General features: G+C 41.9%; 1 protein-coding gene across 1 annotated transcript in view; it reads left to right on the top strand.

Annotated features, from left to right (window-relative positions):
* The window catches only part of Ythdf2 (YTH N6-methyladenosine RNA binding protein F2), a 38,931-nt gene extending 13,922 nt beyond the window's left edge, over nucleotides 1-25,009 (top strand). Inside the window, exon 5 of the mRNA XM_070037448.1 lies at nucleotides 18,735-25,009. Within this exon, the coding sequence (XP_069893549.1) occupies nucleotides 18,735-18,758 (24 nt within the window). The 3' untranslated portion in view covers nucleotides 18,759-25,009. The remainder of the gene's footprint in view (nucleotides 1-18,734) is intronic.
* Nucleotides 25,010-25,454: the final 445 nt, after the last annotated feature.

Genomic DNA, 25,454 nt, shown 5'->3' with positions numbered 1-25,454 from the left:
CAAGGCTAGTGCTCTACCACTTGAGCCACAGAGCCATCCGCAGGAGTAGTTAGGATTATAGGTGTGAACCACTGGTGCCCAGCTTCTGGTTTTCTGTTTTTTCTGGTCCTTGGGCTTGAATTCAGGGCCTGGGTACTGTCCTTGAGCCTCTCTGTGTTCAAGGTTAACATTGTACCATTTGAGCTCCAGTGACACTTATGGCTTTTTTGGCTCAGGCCTTTTTTTTGTCGGTCGGTCTGTTGTGGGGCTTGAGCTATGAACCTGGGTGCTATCTCTGAGCTCTTCAGCTCAAGGCTCTACCACTTGAGCCACAGAGCCACTTCCAGTTTTCTGGTGGTTAATTGGAGATAATCTCATGGACTTACCTGCTTGGGCTGACTTTGAACCATGATCCTCAGATCTCAGCCTCTTGAGTAGCTAGGATTACTTCCTGCTTTTTCTGTTTATGTGGTACTTCGGAATGGAACCCAGAGCTTCATGCATGCTAGGCAAACACTAACACATTCCCGTCTTCACAGCTGGTTTTTCTAGTGGTCAATTGGAAATTAGTTCCATAGACTTTCCTACGCAATCTGGCTTTAAACCGTGAAGCTCAGACCTCAGCCTCCTGAGTAGCTAGGATTATAGGTGATGAGCCACTACTGTCCAGCTAGTTGGTTTAATTTATTTTTTAGTTTTTATTTTTTTGTCGGTCGACAGGCCTGAACTCTTGGCCTGGGCACTGTTCTTCAGCTCAAGGCTAGTGCCCTACCAATTGAGCTACAGGGCCACTTTGGTTTTTTTCTGCTTAAGTGATGCTGGGGAATTGAAAATGAACCCAGGGCCTCATGCATGCAAGGCAAGCACTCTACCACTGAGCCAACTTCCCAGCCCTGGTTTAATTTTTATTTTCTAGTTCTAGTCCTTTAAATACAAGTAACAATAAGGGAAGTATTCTAGTAAAGAAGACTTAAGGATGGAAATTGTATTAAAGTCTCTAGTATAATGCTCTGTGACCCCCTGGAGTAAATGTTTTGCTATTTTTCCCTCTGATTGGAAAACTGAAGAGAGGAAAAGAGAGAGGAAATGTGGTACCAGCTTGAGGTTTGTTGTTTAATTAATTAATTACTTAATTTTTGCTTTTTTTGTTATTGTTGTTCTGTGCCTTGGGCTTGAACTCAGGGCCTGAGCACAGTCCCTGAGTTGGTTTTTTTTTTTTTTTTTGTCGGTCATGGGGCTTGAACTCTGGGCTTGGGCCCTGTCCCTGTGCTCTTTAGCTCAAGGCGAGCCACAGCGCTACTTCCGGTTTCCTAGTGGTTTATTGGCGATAAGAGTCTCACAGACTTTCCTTCCCAGGGCTGGCTTTGATTGTCAGATCTCAGCCTCCTGAGTAGCTAGGATTATAGGTGAGAGCTACGCCTTCGCTGAGCTTCTTTTGCTTAAGGCAGGTGTTTTATCCCTTGAGCTGCAGATCCACTTCTAGCTTTTTTTTTTTTTAACTAGTTATATAGTATTTTATTTTTAAAGTCCTGTAAATGTTTTAATTCAGTATTTCAATGAAAAGTCCCCATAACAAAGATGTACCAAGGTGGGAATGACTGAAAAGGTTAAAGTGGCACAAATTTACCAAGCTATTTATTTAAATTTATTAAGCTATAATTGTTGGCTTAGACCTTGATACCTTTTGCTTCAGCCTCCTGTGTGGTGTCATTACAAGTATTTCATGTGTAGCTAAACAACAAGTTTTTTTTTTAATTTTTTTATTGTAAAGATACTATACAGAGGGTTACAGTTACATGAGTGAGGTAATGAGTACACTTCCTCTTGAGCATTAAACAACAAGTTTTAAGAAGTACATTATAGTTGAAAACTAAAACAATATGAATAAAATGTAGCCATTTTCATCAGCTTAGTCATTAATAAAATAGATTGATGGAAAAATGAGAAGTGATGCTAATATACTTAAGAGGCTGTGTTTTTTCCCTCCCTCCCTCCCTCCCTCCCTCCCTCCCTTCCTTCCTTCCTTCCTTCCTTCCTTCCTTCCTTCCTTCCTTCCTTCCTTCCTTCCTTCCTTCCTTCCTCCCTCCTTCCCTCCCTCCCTCCTTTCTTTCGTTTGTTCTTTCTTTCTTTCTTCTTTTTTGTGCTTGTTCAAGGGCTTGAACTTAGGGCCTGCATGCTATCTCTGAGCTTTTTTGGGGGGGCGGGGGTTGGTTGTGGGTACTGAACTCTGGGCCTGGGCACTGTCCCTCAGCTCTTCAGCTCAAGGCTAGCATTCTACAAACTTGAGCCCACAGGGTGACTTCTGGCTTTTTCTGCTTATGTGGTGCTGAGAAATTGAACCCAGGGCCTCATGCACACTAGGCAAACACACTACCACTGAGCCACCTTCCCAGCCCTCTGAGCTTAAGGCTAGCTTAAGGCTAGTGTCTACCACTTTGAGCCACACAGTACCTTGGCTTTGGTTTTTCTTTCTATTTCAGTCTGTCTGTCTGTCTTGTCAGGAACTACATGCTATCCCTTAGCTTTTTTTGCTTAAGGCTAGTTCTCTACTACTTGAAACACAACTCCATTTCTAAGCTTCTTTTTGGTGGTTAATTGGAGGTAAGAGTCTTCTGCATTTTCCTGCTTGGCCTGACTTCAAACTATGGTTGTCAGGTCTCAGCCTACTGACCATCTATAGATAGGAGCCACTAGTACCCACTGGTTTCTTTTAATCTTTATTAGAGATTAAAATGCGTGTAAATTTATTTATACTTCCATGTTGGATGTGCTTCAGCATACGCCTAGAATGTTTTGTGCATTGATATATTGCTACATAAGTCTCTCATAATAGCTAAAAATCAGTTCCAGGTATTAATGTGTGAGGATCATGTCCAGTTGAATGTATACACATGAGACTGGGAAGAGTACATATCCAATCTGAATTCCTCTCTATTCTGACAATCTATATATTTGGTTTTCATTAAGCTTTGGGTCTCATTAAGCTTTTCGTCCCCTATCATTTATTGATTGATTAATTGATTGATTGTTGGTCATGGGGCTTGAATTCAGGGCCTGGGTGCTGTCCCTGAGCTCTTCAGCTCAAGTCTAGCCTTCTACCACTTTCTTTTTTTTTTTTTTTTTCTTTGTTTTTTGTTTGGTTGATGTAGGGCTTTAACTCTGGACCTGGGTGCTGTCTCTCAGCTTTTCAGCTCAAGGCTAGCGCTCTACCACTTGAGCCACAGTGTCACTTCTGGTTTTCTGGTGGTTAATTGAAGATGAGAGTCTATCAGACTTTCCTGCCCGGGCTGGCTTTGAATGGCTATCCTCAGATCTCAGCCTCCTGAGTAGCTAGGATTACAAGCGTGAGCCACCAGCGCCCAGCTGTCATTTTTCCTTTTTAATTGGAGATTAGAGTTTTGGACTTTGCTGCCCTGAACAATGTTGCCCAAATTGGCCTTGAACTCAAGATTTCTCCTGTTTCAACTTACCAGATGCTGGGATTACAAGCATATACCATCATGCCCCATGCTCAGCTAAGGTAGAGTTAAGGTAGAGTCAAGGTAGAGTCTTATGGACTTGCTGCCAAGATTGGTCTGATCTTCCTGATCTTAGCCACCTCCTATGTAGCTAGGCTAACAGACCCCAGAGGTGCCCACTTATTGGTTGAGAAAAGGATCTCACCAATTTTTAGGCTGCCCAGACTAGCCTCCCAAGTTAGGTAGGTGAATAAAGAGGTAAGCTGCTGGGAGTCAGTCCTTTTTTTTTTTTTTTTTTTTTTATTTTTTTGTTTTTTTTTGTTTGAAGACAGGCTAGTTGTATAAACCCAAGAGTCAAGCCTGTGATCCTCCTGCTCTCCCTCTGTGCTCTATATTGTAGGCATGTGCCATCATACTTGTAGGACTGCTGTTCTTTTTTTTTTTTGTGGGGGCGGGTCAGGTCATGGGCCTGAATTCTGGGCCTGGGCGCTATCCCTCAGCTCTTCAGCTCAAGGCTAGCACTCTACTACTTGAGCCACAGCGCCACTTCCAGCTTTTTTCTTTTTGCTTATGTGGTGCTGAGGAATCGAACCCAGGGCCTCATGCATGCAAGGCAAGCACTCTACCACTGAGCCACCTTCCCAGCCCCCATGCTGTTATTCTTAACAAATCTTGTGACTTCAGGATTAATTAGCAATGCTAGAGTGATTTAATAGTTACTGTAAGGGGCTGGGAAGGTGGCTCAGTGGTAGAGCGCTTGCCTTGCATGCATGAGGCCCTGGGTTCGATTCCTCAGCACCACATAAGCAAAAAGAAAAAAGCTGGAAGTGGCGCTGTGGCTCAAGTAGTAGAGTGCTAGCCTTGAGCTGAAGAGCTGAGGGATAGCGCCCAGGCCCAGAGTTCAGGCCCCACGACCGGACCCCCACAAAAAAACAAATAGTGTGAAAAACTAAAGACATTAAAGCCACTCAGATATGAGCCATTTTGCTTTTCTGCCAAAAGTAAAAGCTTTTTTTTTTTTTTTTTTTTTTTTTTTTGGGTCTGATCATGGGGCCTGAATTCTGGGCCTAGGCACTGTCCCTCAGCTCTTCAGCTCAAGGCTAGCACTCTACCACTTGAGCCACAGCGCCACTACTGGCTTTTTTCTTTTTCCTTATGTGGTGCTGAGGAATTGAACCTAGGGCCTCATGCATGCAAGGCAAGCGCTCTACCACTGAGCCACCTTCCCAGCAAAGCTTTTTTTCTTTTTTGGTGGGTTGTGGGGCTTGAACTCTGGGCCTGGGTGCTGTCCCTCAGCTCTTCAGCTCAAGGCTAATGGTCTAATAATGCTCTACCACTTGAACCATCATGCCATTTCCAGTTTTCTGGTGCTTAATTGGAGATGAATCTCAGGGACTTTTCTGCCTGAGCTGGCTTTGAACCATGATCCTCAGATCCTTGTCTCCTGAGTAGCTAGGATTACAAGAGTGAGCCACTTGCACCACACTCACGTTTCCCTTTTCACATGAAACTTCTCAAGGTATGCTCTCCAGTTAACCACCAAAAATGCTGAAAGTGGATTTGTGGCCAGCAGTAGCATGAGGAACAGCGCCTGGGCTCTTAAGTTCAAGCCCTAGGACTGTACTCCCGCATCCCCCCCAAAAAAGCCTGCATTCTTTCCTTCCGCCCCCCCCCCCCCCAAATCCGTCATGGGGCCTGAACTCTGGGCCTGGGCGCTGTCCCTCAGCTCAAGCCTAGCACCACTCCCAGCCTTTTCTGCTTATGTGGTGCTGAGGAATGGAACCCAGGGCCTCATGCACATAAGGCAAGTGCTCTACCACTGAGCTACCTTCCCAGCCCAAGGCTGCATTTTTTTTGGGGGGGGGTGTCCGGTTGTGGGGCCTGAATTCTGGGCCTGGGCACTGTCCCTCAGCTCTTCAGCTCAAGGCTAGCGCTCTACCACTTGCCACAGCGCCACTTCCAGCTTTTTTCTTTTTTCTTATGTGGTGCTGAAGAATCGAACCCAGGGCCTCAGGCATGCAAGGCAAGCCCTCTACCACTGAGCCACCTTCCCAGCCCCTCAAGGCTGTATTCTTGAATTAGGGGGAATGAGCCATCTCTTTGTGCTTTGTTTTTCTTCACTCTATCCTATAATTCTGCATAAAAGCAAGGAAAAAGACTTGAGTATGGGCAGCTAAGATAGCTCATTTCTCCACAGAGAAGGTTTAACAGTTTGAGTGCACGCTGCTGCCACCTTCTGGAAAAATTTTTAGTTCTAACAAAAGTAGTGCAAATATTGTCCTTTTTTTTTTTTTTTTTTGGGTGGGTTGTGGGGCTTGAACTCTGGGCCTGGGTGCTGTCCCTGAGCTCTTCAGCTCAAGGTGAGCACTCTATCACTTGAGCCATAGTGCCACTTCCAGTTTTCTGGTGGTTTATTAGAGATTAGATTCTCACAGACTTTTCCTCCCTGGGCTGCCTTTGAGCTATGATTCTCAGATCTCAGCCTCCTGAGTAACTAGGATTACAGGTGTGAGTCACTGGCGCCCAGCTTTGATCTAATGCTTTTTCTCTGCTAAATAATTTCTAGTTGAACTGATTTAGTTCCAGTAGTCATGGGAAGAATTCAGCAAGGATTTATGACATGTTGTTACATGAACGATGTAGGCCAGTGTATATTAAATTGCTAATATTACAATATGAAACCAAGTGCAGGAGAAGAGAATAAAAGTAAGATCTGTTAGGGCAAGAGTCATAGGGAAATTTTTTTTTTTTTTTGGAGGGGGTCCAATCGTGGGGCCTGAACTCTGGGCCTGGGCGCTGTCCCTCAGCTCTTCAGCTCAAGGCTAGCACTCTACCACTTGAGCCACAGAGCCACTTCCGGCTTTTTTCTTTTTGCTTATGTGGTGCTGAGGAATGGAACCCACGGCCTCGAGCATGCAAGGCAAGCGCTCTACCACTGAGCCACCTTCCCAGCCCCTCATAGGGAAATTTTTTTTTTTTGTCGGTCGTGGGGCTTGAACTCTGGGCCTGGGCGCTGTCCCTCAGCTCTTCAGCTCAAGGCGAGCGCTCTACCACTTGAGCTACAGCGCCACTTCCGGTTTTCTGGTGGTTATTGGAGATAGGAGTCTCACGGTCTCTCCTGCCCGGGCTGGCTTTGAACTGAGATCCTCAGATCTCAGCCTCCTGAGTAGCTAGGATTACAGGCGTGAGCCACCAGTGCCCGGCTCATAGGGAAATTTTTGTGCAATACATAATTAAATTAGATCTGAAAGGAGGGTAGGGAAAGAGTGAAAATGGGTACAAATTTGAGCTGTTTGATATAGAGAGGGAAAGTATCACCAGCCCAATGCTCAGGATTGAACTGGAGCTTCTCAACACTTGAGCTCTTCTTAACATCTTATTTGAATTACATTCTGCCCTCCACAACCATATTCATGCATTCAACCAACTGTAGAACAACATTATTTAAAGGCTGATAATGGTTTAGGTCAGTGGTAGAATTGTTGGCTCACATGCTGAAAGGCTCTTTGGTTCAGTCAAAAGCCAGATGCCAGTGGCTCACACAAGTATAGCACCCAGGCCCTGAGTTCAAGCCCTAGGACCCACAAAATAAAACAAAACAAAACAAAATCCTAGGGATATTTTAAAGTGTGGAGGTATAGCTCAAGGATAGGGTATACTTGGCTTAGCATTGTCAAGGCTCTGGATTCATTCTATAGCAGTAGGGGGAAAAGTGTATGGAAAGATTGTGTAGGTAACATGGAAATATTATGCCTTTATTTTTCATACTATGACATGATTTATACAGGACTTGAAGGTTGGGGAGGGGTGTTCTCTGGAACCATTCCCTCAAGGACTCTCTTCGCATTATAATTTCTGGTGGGTCTTAATGAGGCAAAGTCACATTGAATCTAGTATAAATATATAAATTTTGGCTCTTTTGCTTGTGTAATACTTGAAGAATATAAAGCTTTTAACTTTTTTTTTTTTTTTTTTTTTTTTTTGTCGGTCGTGGGGCTTGAACTCTGGGCCTGAGCGCTGTCCCTCAGCTCTTCAGCTCAAGGCGAGCGCTCTACCACTTGAGCTACAGCGCCACTTCCGGTTTTCTGGTGGTTTATTGGAGATAGGAGTCTCACGGTCTCTCCTGCCCGGGCTGGCTTTGAACCGCGATCCTCAGAGCTCAGCCTCCTGAGTAGCTAGGATTACAGGCGTGAGCCACCAGCACCCGGCAAAGCTTTTAACTTTATGTGAACTTTTTTTGAATTTTCAATACCACTTAGAACTTTTTTTATTGGTACTGGAGATTGTACCAGGGCCTTTCAAGTGCTCTACATCCTCAATCCTTCCCCCCCCAAAAAACAAACCCAAAACTAGGAATTATATGCATGCAAATAAAACAACAAAACCTAGCTGTGTGCAAAGTTTGTGTTAATTTGCAAAGTTCAAAGACTCAAAAAGAATGTCACTCATAATCTCAGCTACAACAAAACTCATCATTTTGATAGTTTCCTTCTGAGCTTTACTACTCAATTGATTTATACAGTTACTTATTGTATTTATACTACTTTTTTCCTCTTACCACTAGTAACTTACCCATGTTTAACATTTGATAGATATCACTATAATAGGTCCTTTTTGTGTATTTTTAATCTCCATGAAGTTTACTGTAAAATTTACTGTAAAATTATCTCTACAGTCAGACAACTTAGATTCAAAAGGAATAATTTTCCCAAGATTCCTAGTTAGTTTGTCATTAGTAGCTCATGCCTATACCAAGCTTCTCCGGAGGCTGAGAATCCTGTTTTGAGGCCATTTCAGGCACATAGATCCATGGCACTTGGTTAGTTTAAGCTAGAATGTAGGGGCTCTTAGCCACTTGGCTATCTTGAAGTAGCATGAACTGTGCCTAAAAGCTGGGTGCCAGTGACTCATACCTGTAATCTTAGCTACTCAGAAGTTAGAAAACAGAATGGGCAGACAAATCTTTGAGACTCTCATCTCCATTTAACCAGCAAAAAGCTGGAACTGGGATTAGGGCTCAAGTGGTAGTGTCAGCCTTAAGGAAAAATGTGAGACCTTGAGGCCCTCAGTTCAAGCCCCCGTACTGGCCAGGTGTGCTGCATGGATGTATGCGCCTACATCCATCCATACCCATTCATTTCTCCCCACCCCCACATGAGCCAGTGGTTCAAATTTATAATCCTAGTCCTGAGTTCAGGCTCTAGTATGGTAGCTCAAAAAGTAAAATGCTGGTGTATGTTGTGTGTTGTTGTTGTTGATACCAGGGTTTTATCATGTAGTCTAGTCTTATATGGGACTTGAGATCCCCTTGCCCCAGCCTGTCTCTAAAAGGTGGTATTTAAAGGTAATCACCTTTTTGGAGTGTGGGATTGACTGAGTATTGTAGGTGGGGCACTGTTGTGTCACTTGCCTATAATCCTAGCTACTCAGGAAGCTGATAGAAGAATTGTAGTTTGAAGCTAATCCAGGTACAATAGTCTGAGAGGACTCCTATCTCCAATTTACCAGTAAAAAAAAGTTGGGCTGGAAGTATAGTTCAAGTGGTAGATTGCCAGCAGTGAAGAAAAAGGTTGATTGAAGCCAGGCACCTGTGGCTCACACCTGTAATTCTAGCTACTCAGGAGACTGAGATCTGAGAGTCACAGTTTGAAGCCAGCCTGGGCAGGAAAGTACGTGAGACTCTTATCTCCAATAAACCACTCAGAAAAAGTAGTGCTGTGGCTCAGGGGCAGCATCAGGCCCTGATTTCAAGCCCCAGGACCAGCATATAAAGGAAAAGGAAAAAGAAAAACAAGTTGATCGAGGACACAGGTCCTGAGTTGAATTACCAGTGCTAGTGTGCGTGTAGGTACACACACACATATACATAATTGTCTAATACAGTTGTATAAGCTAAGATCAGTATTTTCAAACTTTTTTGAAATTGGTCCCATTGTGAAATTCAATTCAAAGGTAGTATAGCCAAGGGATTACTTTGAGAATAATAAAGCCTGGTAAACTATTTCATTTAGTTTGGGAATACTGTTTTCAATTTTTTCTTTTTTTGTCATCAGTCATGGGGCTTGAACTCTGGGATTGGGTGCTGTCCTTGTGCTCTTCAGCTCAAGGTGAGTGCTCTACCACTTGAGCTATAGCGCCACTTCCAGTTTTCTAGTCTCATGTATTTTTCTTCCCTGGGCTGGCTTTGAACTGTGATCCTCAGATCTCAGCCTCCTGAGTAGCTAGGATTACAGGCATGAGCCACCAGCGCCCAGCTCTGTTTTCAATTTTTACTTTTAGTTAACACTTAAAAAAATTAGTTATCTTACCCTTTGTTCTCTATTGAGAAATTACTTGTTGGATTTATTCAGGTATGGAGTATTTCCAGGCTTTCACTTTTTATATTTTTCTTTCATGAATTAAGCTACTAATTACCAGTCTTGGAAAAGAATTAGCTGGTAGAAAAGGTTACTAATGAATGTATTTAGTTCATCCCAGTCTTCCTACATTTTTTAGAACTTCATTGCATCTAGCAAAACTAAAGGGGATGAAATCAGAGTAGAACTAAAGAAGGCTTGAACTCAGGTCTCACATTCTCACTCAGCTGGCACTGTACTTGATCCATACCTCCAAGCCTTTTTTTTTTTTCTGCTGGTCCTGAGGCTTGAACTCTGGTCCTAGGTGCTATCCTGAGCTTCTGTTGCTCAAGGTTAGCGCTTACCACTTGAGCCACAGGGCTACTTCCAGCTTTTTCTGAATAGTTTATTGAAGATAAGGGTCTCATGGACTTTCCTACCCTTGCTGGCTTCAAACCATGATCCTCAGGTCTTGGTCTTCTGAGTAGCTAGGATTACAGACATGAGCCTCCTGTGCCCAGCACACCTTTAGCTTTTTTACTGGTTAGTTTGGAAATGATGTCTCTCAGGCGTTTATGTCTGGGCTGGCTTTGAACCATGGTCTTCAGATCACTCTGTTTGAGTTGCTGGAATCTCAGACTTTTGAGCCACTAACTCCCAACTTTGAGAAAGTATTTAAGAATTTTTAATTTATTGATTCCTCCCAGCCCCCTCATGGGATGTGAACTCAGGGTCTGGGCACTGTCCCTGAGCTGCTTTTTGTTCAAGGCTAGTGTTCTACCAATTGAGCCACAGCGCTACTTCAGCTTTTTCTGTTTCTGTGGTACTGAGGAATTGAACCCAGGGCTTCATGTATGCTAGTCAAGTACTCTGTCACTAAGCCAACTTCCCAGCCTCAGCCCAGTATTTTTAATTGAGTATGACAGTCTTGCCTTAAATTTGAGAACTGTTAGAACTTTGTTTCCTGGCCTATTGAAAGGAGACTATTAATTTTTTTTTTTTTTTTTTTTTTTGTCGGTCGTGGGGCTTGAACTCTGGGCCTGGGCGCTGTCCCTCAGCTCTTCAGCTCAAGGCGAGCGCTCTACCACTTGAGCTACAGCGCCACTTCCGGTTTTCTGGTGGTTTATTGGAGATAGGAGTCTCACGGTCTCTCCTGCCCGGGCTGGCTTTGAACCACGATCCTCAGATCTCAGCCTCCTGAGTAGCTAGGATTACAGGCGAGATGGAGACTATTAATTATACTTTACAATTAATTACAGTCAGAATCATTCAACTGTTGCCTATATTCTGAGATTTAAACTCAGTTTGCTTTGCTCTACATTGTGAGTAACACCTCTAGCCCAGCTTTTTGGTGGTTATTTTGGAGATAGAATCTTGCTGTATCTGGTTCTCTACCACTCCCCAGGTTGGCTTCTAGCCTCCGTCCTCCAGATTTTAGCCTCCTAAAGTAGCTAGGATTTGCAAGCCTGAGCCACTAGTGTTTGTCTCATCCAACTTTGTTTGCATGACAGCTAGCTAGTATTAGGGCTTGAACTCAGGGCCTTGTGCGCTTGCTTGGCTTTTTTTTTTAAGACTGGCACTCTACCATTTTAGCCAAATTTCCCATGCCATCTTTTTGCTGGTTAATTGGAAGTAAAAGTCTTATCTGCTGATGCCATATTTCTAGTCTCCACCTTTAGATCAGCCTCCTATGTCAGATCAGCCTCCTGTGTCAGATCAGCCTCCTGTGTCAGATCAGCCTCCTGTGTCAGATCAGCCTCCTGAGTAGCTATGATTTACAGAATGAGCCACTGGTGCCAGGTTTTATTCAATAGCATTGAGGACTAATAGCATTGGAGACTAAAGATTGATAGTTTGCCCAGTACTGGTGACTCATGCCTGTAATCTTTTTTTTGGGGGGGGGAGGGGGCTTGGTCGTGGGCCCTGAACTCAAAGCTAGTGCTCCACCACTTGAGCCACAGTGCCACTTCCAGCTTTCTCTGCTTATGGGGTGCTGAGAAATTGAACCCAGGGCCTCCTGCATGCAAGGCAAGCACTCTACCACTGAACTACCTTCCTAGCCCTCCATGAGATTCTTATCTCCAATAAAACACCAGAAAGCTGAGCTACCTTCCCAGCCCCACGTCTGTAATCTTAACTACTCAGAAGGCTGAGATGTGAGGATCATGGTTGGAAGATAACTTGGACAGGAAAATCTGTCAGACTTATCTTCAGTTCATCAGACCCATCAATCAACCACTTTGAGCCACAGCTCCACTTCTGGCTTTTTCTGAATAGTTTATTGGAGATAAGAGCCTTACAGACTTTTGTGCCTGGCTGGCTTCAGATCTCAGCCTCCTGAGTAGCTAAGATTATAGGTGTGAGCCACTGATGCCCAGCTCAAAAAAAAAAATTTTTTTTTTTTTTCCCCTGGGCCTGGGTGCTGTCACTGGGCTCTTCAGCGCAAGACTGAAGTTCTCTACCACTTGAGCCACAGTGCCACTTCTGTTTTTTTGGTGGTTAATTGGAGATAAGAGTCTTACAGACTTCCTTGTCTGGGCTGGCTTGAACCGCCATCCTCAGATCTTAGCCTCCTGAGTAGCTAGAATTACAGGTGTGAGCCACCAGCTCTCAGCTATTTACCCTTTTTAATTATCAGGTTTTTAAGGTTAGTAAAGTTATGCCCCCAAAATAAATATGAATAGTGTGTTTTATGGTCCACTTAGAGGATACAGCTCAGTGGCCAAGCTCTTACCTAGTATGCACAAAACTCTGGGCTCAGTCCTAGGTACTACCCCCCAAGATGAATATAAAGCAAGGAAAAAAGCGCAATAGGAGAGATGGTAAGAGAAAGTATACAAGGCTTTGTGTGGCAGTGCACACAAAGCATTTGGAGTTCAAGGCCAGCCTAATGGTTGTGGTCCAAAAAATTTCAGAGACTAAATTTACAACATTTACATAAATATATTGATCTATTTTTAAAAATTACAATGTCACTGCTTAGAAATCTGTAGATGTATGATTTCAAAGCTATATAAGAGAGAGAGGGCTGGGAAGGTGGCTCAGTGGTAGAGTGCTTGCCTTGCATGCATGAGGCCCTGCGTTCGATTCCTCAGCACCACATAAGCAGAAAAAGCCAGAAGTGGTACTGTGGTTCAGTGGTAGAGCGCTAAGCTTGAGCTGAAGAGTTGAGGCACATTGTCTAGGCCCAGAGTTCAAGTCCCACGACTGACAAAAAAAAAACCAGAGTGGGATATTATTTGTTTCAAAGAATCTACTAGGTGTTCTTGGAAGGAATCCACTGAGAATTAGGAAGTATTCTATGTAGTATATCTAGAGATTTCATATATGTAACAACATTGCCACCTTGTGGCTTTTACACTATTCGAGCCATGGAGTTTTATAATCACCTATTGTTTTTCTTTTTTTAGTGTTGAGGATTGAACCCCACAGCCTATGGGTATTGGGCAGTTTTTATACCACTAAGCTGTATCTCCAGTCCTGTATTCTGATATAAAATGGAGTGGGTATATATGTTAGCTTTGCAGTTCTACCTTGATTTCAATTTTCTGGTAGAATTACTGATTTCTTTTAAATTTCTTTAAAAAAAATTTTTGTTTGTTTGTTTGTTTTTTGTTGGTCATGGGGCTTGAACTCTGGGCCTGAGTGCTGCCCCTCAGCTTTTCAGCTCAAGGCTAGCACTCTACCACTTGAGCTATAGTGCCACTTCCGGTTTTCTGGTGGTTTATTGGAGATAAGAGTCTCACGGACTTGCCTGCCCATGCTGGCTTTGAACTGTGATCCTCAGATCTCAGCCTCCTGAGTAGCCAGGATTATAGGCATGAGCCACTGGTGCCTGGCTTTTTTTTTTTTTTTTTTTTTTTAGTATTTATGCCATAGTACCCCAAAACTGAATAATGCAAAAGTAGTTTTTTTTAATGCAGAAATTTTGAATGAGTGCTTACTGAATAATTAATATTTTGAGGCAATATACTTTCTTCCCTGAATAATGCATTCTACACATCATTATATCACTCTAAAATGGAATAAATACATACATGTACCTTGGCTTTTTTTTTTTTTTTTTTTTGGGTCCGGTCGTGGGGCCTGAACTCTGGGCCTAGGCACTGTCCCTCAGCTTTTCAGCTCAAGGCTAGCACTACCACTTGAGCCACAGCGCCACTTCCGGCTTTTTTCTTTTTGCTTATGTGGGCTGAGGAATCGAACCCAGGGCCTCATGCATGCAAGGCAAGTGCTCTACCACTGAGCCACCTTCCCAGCCCATGTTTGTTTTTTTTTTTTATCGGTCATGGGGCTTGAACTCTGGGCTTGGGCGCTATCCCTCAGCTCTTCAGCTCAAGGCGAGCACTCTTACCACTTGAGCTACAGTGCCACTTAAGGGTTTCTAGTGGTTTATTGGAGATGGGAATCTCATGGTCTTTCCTGCCCATGCTGGCTTTGAACCACAATCCTCAAATCTCAGCCTCCTGAGTAACTAGGATTATAGGCGTGAGCCACCTGCACCCAGAAGAGTAAGGGCTTTTTATTTTTTTATGTGGTACTGAGGAATCAAACCCAGGTCTTCGTGTATGCTAGACAAGCACTCTACCACTAAGCCATATTTCTAGCCCTACAATAATTTTAATTAAGCAAAAAGAGAAGCATGGTTTTCATCAATAAGTTGTCTTATTTTAATAATGAAGGGGATCCTACACCTTTTTTCGGTCAGTCATGGGGCTTGAACTCAAGACCTGGGATGCTGTCCCTGAGCTCTTGCTCAATGCTAGTGCTTTACCACTTTGAACTATATAACTCCACTTCTGGTTTTCTGGTGGTTAATTGGAGATAGGGGTTGCTTGGACATTTCCTGCCTAAACTGGCTTTGAACCTTGATCCTCAGATCTCAACCTTCTGAGTGGCTAGGATTACATGCGTCAGTCACCAGCACCTAGACTACTTTCTGACAAATATAGGAAACTGATGATTATTGATAGGTTAAGAAATTATAGCACAGTAAATGTTATTGGTAAATTTGTGTAAAGTGAAGTGGGACTAAGGAGTGAGTAGATAGAGGTGTGGGCATTTGGTTGAAGGCTACAAACACTATGCTAGGTTATACTTTTTTTTTTTTTTTGGTCCATGGTGCTTGAACTCTGGGCTTGGCGCTGTCCCTCAGCTCTTCAGCTCAAGTTGAGCACTCTACCACTTGAGCCACAGCGCCACTTCCAGTTTTCTAGTGGTTTATTGGAGATAAGAGTCTTATGGACTTTCATGCCCGGGCTGGCTTTGAGCTGTGATCTTCAGATCTCAGCCTCCTGAGTAGCTATGATTACAGGCGTGAGCCACCGGCACCCGGCTACTTTTTTTGTTGTTGGTAGTGGGGCTTGAACTCTTTGCCTGGGTGCTGTTCCTGACCACTTCAGCTCAAAGAAAGCACTCTACCACCTGAGCCATAGTGCCATTTCCCTTTTTCTGGTGGTTAATTGGAGATAAGGTCTCATGGATTTTCCTGCCCGGGCTGGCTTTGAACCACAATCCTCAGATCTCAGACCCTGAGTAGCTAGGATTAAAGATTGGACGTGGTAGTTTGGAGAAATGTTGACTAAGTGATGAATAATTGCAGGTTTGGGGGAATAAGTTTAAAGGGCTGTTGCATAGGCTATAGTTAATGATAACACAGTACTTATTTACTTTTTGGCTAGTCCTTCTTTTGTTCTGCTTTCTTGCTTCTGGAGGTGCTTTGCCATATGAGTAATAACACTTCTAATCTGATATTTTTCTGGTTAGCTATGGAGTCCACAATTAAATTTTCTCCCAGGGCTGGCTTTCAACTGAGATCAGGTATCAGCCTCCTAAGTAGGATTATAGGTGTGAGCCACTGGAGGCTACTTTTGAGGTATTTTGAAAAATTCAGAGACATCATCATAAAAATAACCATATGAGACAGTAATTTGTTAGGTTTAACCATTTCACAATACAAGTGTATTTCATAAAATGTTTTATATTATAAATACATTTTAATTTGACCCATCAATTATTTAGAAAAGATTAGAAATAACTATCCTAGTGGAATTTTGGGATGGAGTGTGAATTCAGTAGAATCCTATTCTGCTCTTTGTTCTTTGCTTGTTACATCCAGGAATACACCTAATTATACTTTTAGTATGTTGGCTTTTTTCTAGTTATTGGGACATAATGTTTGTGAGCTTGAAGATGTTATGTTTACCATTTTGTATTTGTGGATATACATCCTGTTCCTGTCTTAGTTCTCACTGTTGTATTTGTATTTGTATTTTTTTTTTTTTTTTTTTTTTTTTTTTGGTCGGTTGTGGGGCCTGAACGCTCTGGGCTGGGCTCTGTCCCTCAGCTCTTCAGCTCAAGGCTAGTGCTCTGCCACTTGAGCCACAGCACCACTTCTGGCTTTTTCTGCTTATGTGGTGCCGAGGAATCTAACCCAAGGCCTCATGCATGGAAGGCAAGCACTCTACCACTGAGCCACCTTCCCAGCCCACATTTGTATTTCTTAAAACTTTAAAGTACCTTTCACTGAAATCTAAAAGGACTTTGGATAGGGTTAGTAGGTAGACTGTGCATAACAGTGTCATAGGGGAAACAAAAATTATGTGTCTTTTTTTGTGATACCAAGGATTGAACTCAGGACCTTGAGCTTTAAATGTTCTACTACTTGAGCCATGCCCTCAGTTCTTTGGTTTTGTTTGTTGTTAAGTAACTTCTTAAGCTTTTGTATGGGAAAGTAACTTCTTTGAACTTCATTTTTCTTCTCTGTCTCTGTCTCTGTCTCTCTGTCTCTCTCTCCCTCTCCCTCCCTCCTTCCCTCTCCCTCTCTTTCCCCCTCTCTCTCCCTCCTTTTGAATCAGTTGTGGAGCTTGAACTCAGCGCCTTGACGCTGTCCCTGAGCTTTTTTTGCTCAAGCTAGTCTTATACTACAGCTCCATTTCTAGTTTTATGTGGTTATTGGAGATATGACTCCTAGGGACTTTCCTTAGTTAGCTGTGAACCACGATCCTCAGATCTTAGCCTCCTGAGTAGCTAGGATTAAAGGTGTATGAGCTAGGAGGCTGGGAATGTGGCTTAGTCATAGAGTGCTTGCCTAGCATGCTTCATATGAAGCACTGGGTTCGATTCCTCAATACCACATAAACAGAAAAAGCCAGAAGTGGAGCTGTGGCTCAGGTGGTAGAGTGCTAGCCTTGAGCAGAAGCAGCTCAGGGACAGTGCTCAGGCCCTGAGTTTCAAGCCCCAGGACTTGGGGGGTGAAGGGCAGGGAAGATGTGAGTCACCAGTGCCTGACTTAAACTTCATTTTCTAAAATAAATAATGGGTGGATGTGATGTGGTGGGATCTACCTGTTACACTTGTACTCAGGAGACTGAAGCAGAAGAGGACCAAGATTTTGAGGTTGTTTTGAGCTATGTCTTTATCATCCTCCCAAAAAAGAAGAAAGAAAAAGGAGTCCTTGTATAGTGATTATGAAGATTGTTAGTGGTTATATATGATACATGGAAACCCATAAATGACAGTTGATAAGGTGTGTGTGTCTTTTTTTAAATCATACATCAGAATCATCACATGGCAAATAGTAGAAAATTAAGTTTAGGCCTGTGCACTCTTGAGCACTCAATGCCCTGTGAATTCTAGCCTTTTTTTCCTCTTGTGGGGGCAGGCAGGATTGAATCCAGGGCCTTTTGTATGCTGAACAAGCAATGTCACTTGAGCCTTGCCCTTAGCTGAGTTGTTTTATTATGTTTTGTTGCTTTTTTTTTTGTCTTGGGGATTGAACTCTGGGCCTGGGTGCTGTTTCTGTGCTCTTCAGCTCAAGGTTAGGTAGGGCTCTATCACTTGAGCCACAGCACCACTTCCTATTTTCTGGTGGTTTATTGGAGATTAGAGTCTCATGGACTTTCCTGCTTGGGCTGGCTTTGAATCATGATCCTCAAGTCTCAGCCTCCTGAGTAGCTAGGATTACAGGTTCAAATGAGCCATAGTCAGTCTTCAAAATTTATATCTAAGTAGATTTCTACCTGTGTGTAGATGGTTCTCTTGCCTTCTATGGACTAAGGTTTCTATAAATCTCATTAAGTTTTACTTTACAGAAAAGACATTTGAATTCATATGTCCATGATCTCATGATTATTGTGGAATTTCAGTGCTGGTTGGTTTAGGATATAGTGTGTTCCTTCCCTTCTTGAGACTGTTGATGTGTATGTCCAGCTACTTTGTTATGCCATGTTTTAGGCTAATTAAGCATTAGCCTAAAGCTATAACAACAAATATAATAACAAAGTGAGTCTGTTTAGTTACAGTAATGGATTTCAAAGTAAAAGGTAATTTCAAAGTAAAAGGTATATTTGGGTGTTGCTACTTTTGGTTTAAATCTGTAACAAGTTAAAGACAATGCTGGGTGCCAGTGGCTCATGCCTGTAATTTTAGCAACCCAGGAAACTGATACCTGAGGATGACAGGTTGAAGCTAGCCTGTGAGACTCTTACACTCCAGTAAGCTACTAAAAAAAACTAGAAGTGGCTCTGTGTACAAAAGCTTGGGAACAGTGTCAAAGCCTTGCGTTTAAATGCCATGACCAACAACAGCAACGAAAAAGCTTATTGTATCATGTCTGTAACCCTAAGTTACTCACAAGGCTTGAAAGCTCAGAATCTGTTCAAAGCCAGCCCAGGCAAGAAAGTAAGTGAGACTCTGATCCAATTAACCACTGAAAAGCTGGTAGTAGAGCTGAAGAGCAGTAGACTTGAGGGGGAAAAAAAGATCACAGACCACTCAGTCCCTGAGTTCCAGGCCTAGGACAGGAGACATGAAGACACACATACATACACACATATACACATCAACTTATTTGTGGAAATAATTTATTCAGCACAAATGACTTAATGTATTATTCTACAGACTTCTAATGTGGAAGCATGTTTAGATAACTAACTATGTAACTTTTTTCTTACCTCTTTAGGAACGCCAAGGTCGTGGGAAATAAAAAGCAGTTCTGCACTGACTGCAGCAACGGTTGCGTCTGCATATCCTAAATGGAAAAGATGACCTTCAAGAGAATTAGGACTTGTTTCTTAATTTCATTGACTTCAGAGACGATTGCAGACTTGCAGTTTAAGTATTGGAATTTCACAAAAGACATAGGACTTAACTGGAAAATGAACAAAAAAAAAAAGAAAAAGAAAAAAAAACTAAACAAAAAATCCCTCTAGGTAGTTTAGGTGAAAAATGTCCTTTTTATTTTGGCTTTGGTTGTGATTTCAGAGCATAACGCTTTGTTTTTGTCTTTTTACTATGTTTTTCGGATTTTTAAGTCCGTAAGTGCATACAGTTTTCTCTAATTTTTAAACCCTTTCCTCCCATTTTGACATTTGCACTTGGAGAACACTTGAGTTTCGAAGGTTTTGGGCATCCACCCCAGGAAGTGGGAATTTGATTTTTCCCTTCCAAACTGGAAGAACATTTTTATGAAGAATTTTTGTCTAGGAGAATTTTAACAGTGTTACCCAAGGTTGTGTCTATAAGGGTGGTTAATTTTCTCTGACCCTTTGTTACTCAAAGTAAAGTACTAGGCGTCCTAAGAAATGTTCTGTTCTTGTACATTATACTGATGAAGTCAGAATTAATTTGATTTCAAACCTAAGAACAGTGGTTTTCAGAAATGCATTTTGGAAGAGAAAAATATTGTAAAATGTGTAGTGAATGTTTCTTCAGTTTCTTGTTCAGCCAATTGAGGAAAGGGCATTGCCTTTCTTTTTACCATTAATCACTTCTCAATAAACGTGAGATCCTGTTGAGCATCACTTCTAGTACCGTTTAGTATTATTTTAAGTCTGCTGTGTTCTGGGAGAGATTTGGAGTGTAAGGAGTCTTGAGAGAGGCAGTAGCAACTCATTTTAGATACATTGTGTTGAGAGAAAATGGTTTAGGTTTGTTTTGTACTTAGAGCTGGATAACTGTGGCCTCTGCAAAGTAAGATAGGCAAATGTTCAAAATGCTTTGTTTCTGGATGCTCTCCAGGGAAGATAGAACCTCTGCTAAATCATTCATCCAATAGATACTTAAAGTTTATTGTACCACACACTGTACTCAATAGAAGTCTCTCCAGCTGTCTCAAGTTCAAAGGAGGGAGCAGCCAGCACTCAAGAATGTAAGGGCTTAATACAAAATACGGTTTATTTAGACAGCATTCTACATGGATGCAGATTCCCTAAATGAAATGCCAGTGGGCTTGGGTCTTTGTGAACTTCTTCGACTCATTTTTGTTTATTCCCCAAGGTTTGATAAGGCTCTCTAACTGAAAAGTTTTTTGGTTCTTAATATGTTTCAAACTTGAAGAGTTAATTATACTGATTTTAAAATTTGGCTTATGATATTGGTAGACAATTTTGCTTTCAGATTACTTATTCTCACACAGCCTAGGCTACTAAGTCAAGGAAGCCAGTAAAATGAGTCAGTGTTGACTTGTAATTAGCATTATAGTTTGACCCTTTCAGCCAAGAGTTTTGCTTATCAGAGGCATAATACAGTATTTCTGGATATTCCTACCTGCTAAGCCTTTTGAAATATATTCCTCCTCCAAAAATAAGTTGGGGAAATCTTGGTGTTGTCATTAGTGTGAATATACTAGATTTCCATTTTTAGCCCTAACTTCTATCACTTCCATAGGACTTCTTTGGGTTGTTTAGCCTTTAAAAGAGAAATACCCACAGAAAAGCAATTCAAAGGCAATTTTAGGTCAGGCATGGGTGGCTCACACTTATAATCCTAACTACTCAGAAGGCTGAGATGTGAGGATTATGGTTCGAAGTTAACCTGGGCAGGAAAATCCATGAGACTCCTATCTCCAGCTAATCACCAGAAACCCAGAAATGGAGCTGTGGCTCAAATGGTGTGAAGCACTAGCCTTATGCATAAAAGCTCAAGGGCAGTGCCCAGGCTGGAATTCAAGCTCCAGGACCAACACATACAAGCAGTTTTAGGATTAGTTGCATGGCTTAAGTGGTAAAGCACCTGCTTAGGTAGCATGGGGCTGAATTCAAATCCCATTACTATTTTTTTAAAGCAGTTTTACTTCATATTTTCCCATATTGGATTCTAGTTGGATGTGAGATTATTTTAAATGATTTATTATTATTTGAAATGTCAGCACCTCAATGGTTTAATACATCGCAGTCCAGTACTTCCCAGTCTTTTTTGTGTCACATAAAGAAAATACTCTTAAGAGCTTTGGGAAGAGAATGAGAACTGTAGCTTCTAGTGAGGTGATTCATCTCTCTCTCTCTGATTGTGAAGGCTTCAGGATTTGGTCTTGGCCCTTTCTGTGGTATAGAACGCAGAGATGGTCCCAAAAAATCTTTAGTAGAAACCTCAAAATGCAGCTAAACTAGTTTTCGTACAAAAACTTTGACTTGGGATTTTTACCTTCTTAACTCTTCTCAAGGTTTGGTTCTGTTCCATCATTTGTGAATGTCAGAATCCTGGATAGCTAAATATTTTTGGTTGAAGATGAGAGGAAAAGTATTAATGTCATAATGTCAAACTTTAGTTCTAGAATGAACAAAATATAAATCTCATATCCTCTAACTTTAATTTTAGCTATATTTGATTGACTTTTCTCTATAAATGTTCCATGTTTTAAAACTTATTTTCAAATAGTTGTAGATTTCTGCAAAAATAACACTTCTCTGCCACATTAACATCTTGTATAACTTTAGTAAAATTATAAAAAAAACAGTAACTATTGATTAAATATTGTACATTTACTAACTGACATACCTTACTTGAATTGTGCTGGTTATCTTTTTCTTGTTCTACATCCAGTGCAGTCGACATTGTATTTAGTTGCCTTTAGTTTCTCTAGCCTGACAGTTCTAGTGTATTACATAATTTTAAATACAATAGAATTATGTCAGAGGTTTAGCTGTGTCTTTTTATATTTGTTTTTATTTTGAGCCAGGGTCTTGCTAAGTTGCCCAGAGCCTTGAATTTGGAATGTTGTCTCAGCCATCTGAATAGCTGAGATTATAGGTAATAGGCATTCACCATTGTATCTGGCTTCTTTGATGCTTTGGGGGAGCACTGGCCAAAAATTTTACAGAATGCCCTTCTAATTGTACTGGTGAACTTTCCCATTAGATTGAGGTTATTCTTTGGCAGGAGTGCTATATAGTATTGTGCTCCTTTCAGTGCATTTTTCTAGGTTATGTGATGTGGATACAGCTTTCAGATAACGGATCACTGGTTAAAGTGCTACCTTTCAAATTTCTCCACTTTAAATTAATTTTCCCTTTGTAATAAGTGATTAGGGGGATTACTTGAAACTAACGTTCTTTGTTCTACTAACTTTGACATCTGTGGGTTGCTCTTGCCTGCAACAGATACTACTTTGAAGTTTGCCAAGCATTCACTTTGTATTCTTCAACATTTACTAATTAGAATTCTGCTATAAGGAGGATGTATTACTTCTTCCTATTTATTCATTCATATCAGTATGGACTTATGTCAGTGCTATAACTTGCTTTGTTGACATTGTCCCAACTAGTAATTGGGAGGACCTTTCACTTGGGGAGGTGTCTTTTTGGTAGTGCCTAGGGATCAACCCAAGGGCCTTCTGCATGACATTTTTGTTCTTCATAGACTACAAGATGTTCCATGGTAATTGTTTTCCCTGCCCCATTTTCCCAAAGAACTCTTGATTCTTTACATCTGAGAATCTTTAGAAACTATCCACACATGTCTTTTAAAAGACAGGTCTTTGTTTTTAATATTCTTAAGTGGAGAATTAATAAACCACATAACCAATTGATATCTTCCTCATTAAAAAATACTGTGTGCGAATGGATCTTGTGAAGTTTAACAATACTTTCACTTGGCCTAATACTTCTCTAGAATGGGGCTAGGTGAATATGGATTGCTTTGCATTCTGTATTTTTTTTACTCTTAATCTTGTAAATAGAGGCACTAGATGTTAGAAGTCCTGGTTCCTCCATACCTCTCAAACTATTTTAGGTGTTCAGAGCTTTTCCAGTGAGAAAAGGAAAATGGTTATGTATTGACATTTTTCATCATTTCTCATTATGGAGCTGATATAATACAGCATGAGTATTACTTGAAAAGTTTTATGGTTTGAGTGTCATGAATGCAGTGAAAATGACAAGTAAAATACCCTCAAGGTTCAGATCCAGTAAGTCCACTTAATATTTTCTGCCTTGGGAAGCTGTGGCACATTTTTATGAATTATCACTCATTGCTGTGGCTTCTGAGTGAGTGGCTGGTAAAACTCCCTACTTTTGAGAAACTTAATTTTAGGAGACCTGTAACATGCATTACAGCTTCCTGAGTTTGACAGCTGTAGTGTAAAGCCGATCCGATCTGGATCTGGAGTTTCCTCTGCTGGGGTTCCTGCCTCAGTCTGCCAGCCGAGATGGACTGCACATGCCCACTGGTGCCCCTGAACCAAGAAAAGTTCTCCATCCCTGTTTTCACTTGGTTCTCTGTGGTTGTTAACCCACTACAGCCTTGTTTTTTTGGTCCGCTTAAACTCTTAGCCAAGTGGCCCTTCAGACCTGGATACTGCTGAGCTCAGGCTAGTGTTCACCGTTACTATTGCACCTGCTCAAAAGCCTGTCCTGAGCCAAATGTCTTTCCTGCCTGCAAGAGCAAATGGGAAAGGGAAATTCATACCACTTCGTATTGGGTTGAGTCCTGCATAGCTTGCTTACTGGCTGCTTGTATCATCCTTTTCAATAATTTGTGTTTTTTTGGGGGGGTACCAGTCCTGTGTCCAACTTGGTGTGGGCACTGTCCCTGAGCTTTTTTGCTCAAGGCTGGTGCTCTATCACTTGACCCACAGCTCCATTTAAAGCTTTTTGGTGATGGAGATAAGAATGTCACACTTTCCTGCTCAGGCTGGTTTTGAATTGCAGTCCTAAAATCAGCCTCCTGAGTAGCTAGGATTACAAGCTGAGCCACTAGCACCCAGCTCATGCCAAAGACTTGAAGGCTGTTAGCCCCATCTGCTGGTCAGAGCCCATTCCTGTTCACAGGAAAAAAAGTCACCCTTCTAGGTACAGCATTCAGAGGAAATTTTGTTTCTCTAACCAGTAGTTGGTGTTATCTGTGTGTACCTAGTTTTAGTTCCTTGTATTTTGTTCACTCTTGTCTATTATTGTTGGGCACTGAAGGAAAGAAATGGAAAAAATTCCTGTCTTTGCAGAATTTAGTTTTAGGAATGGAACACTGACATCTGCCCAGAAGCCTGTTGTGTTGGATTTTCCTTTAGTTTTTCATCCTTTACAGCTTCAGCTCTCACTTGGGCACTGCTCCACCCTTCCCTGGCTGTGAGGGGCAAGACAGGCCTGTGCAGACCTCTCTTCATTGGAAAAAAGGATGCCACGCTGTGAAACTTTTTAAGCAGGGATTTAAATAATTTTAACGAATAGTATTTTTTTTAAGTCTATAAAAGTTCATTAACAGAAGAGTCTACACTTTGGTATAAATTGAAACCTTTTTAAAAATTTGCTTTATGACACATAAGATCAGTATATAGTATGTCTTTTTTTTTTTTTTCCTTCGGTTGGTTGTGGGGCTTGAACTCTGGGCTTGGGCGCTGTCCCTTAGCTCTTCAGCTCAAGGTGAGCACTCTACCACTTGAGCTACAGTGCCACTTCTGGTTTTGTGAGTGCTTTATTGGAGATAAGAGTCTCATGGACATTACTGCCTGGGCAGGCTTTGAACCACGATCCTCAGATCTCAGCCTACTGAGTAGCTAGGATTACAGGTGTGAGCCACCAGCACCTGGCTATAGTAGGTCTTAAGTTATTTTACAAAAATACAATAATACTAAACATCTGCTGCTCTCCCCTGGCCTGCTTGTCATGATTTCAACAAGATTTCAATTCTGGCTTACTAAAGAAGTACCAGAGCTTTCATTTCAACCTATATAGCTGCCTGGGATCCTGGGGTCAGTGGAGCCCCAAAAGCTTGGGGCTCAGTTATCAGAAGCAATTTGGACAGCCTGGCTTGGTGGCTGTAATCCTGGCTACTTTGGAAAGTTGAGGTCGGGGATCACAGGTCTGTCCTAAAGGGAAAGAAAACATTTTCAAGTTTCCCATCTTGACCATGGCTATGTAGAGAGGTTCTTGCTTGTCATTCCATTGACATGGAAAGTACAACTAAGATCGAAGTCCAGGCCAGCTGGCCCATGTTGTAAAACCCTATCTCAAAAAATAACAATGGCCAACACAAAAAGGGCCTGGGAATTGGCTCAACTGGTATTCTGTCTGGCAAGCATGAGGCTCCAAGTTTAAACACCAATACCACTCATCCACTGTCCCCAAAGAAAAAACCTGCAGAAGACAAGTTCTAATCTTGCCCTTGAGCATTAGAACCCAAATATTTACAATTTCTATTTCCTCTGAAGAGGTAGGGCTGGAGCCTTAGGAAAATGCCTTTCCAGATGAAAGCATTTTGATGTAGAAATAAAGGGCGTGTCCTGGCACATGGTTGAAGAGTAAGCTGACCAGGGTTACATCAAGATGAGGAAGAGAGGAGTGTGAAAGGAGGGCTGTTTGTTCTGTGCCAGGTTTGTTTTAATAAAAAAAATTAAAAGCCCTTTCCTGTAAAGGATCTTTGATTCTGTTGGAGAGATCAACACTGTCAGCTACCAATAAGTACTAGA

Source organism: Dipodomys merriami, unplaced genomic scaffold (assembly GCF_024711535.1).
Source record: "Dipodomys merriami isolate MVZ:Mamm:240054 unplaced genomic scaffold, mDipMer1.0.p SCAF_28, whole genome shotgun sequence".
Taxonomy (NCBI): Eukaryota; Metazoa; Chordata; class Mammalia; order Rodentia; family Heteromyidae; genus Dipodomys; species Dipodomys merriami.
This window is presented reverse-complemented; position numbering and strand designations above follow the sequence as displayed.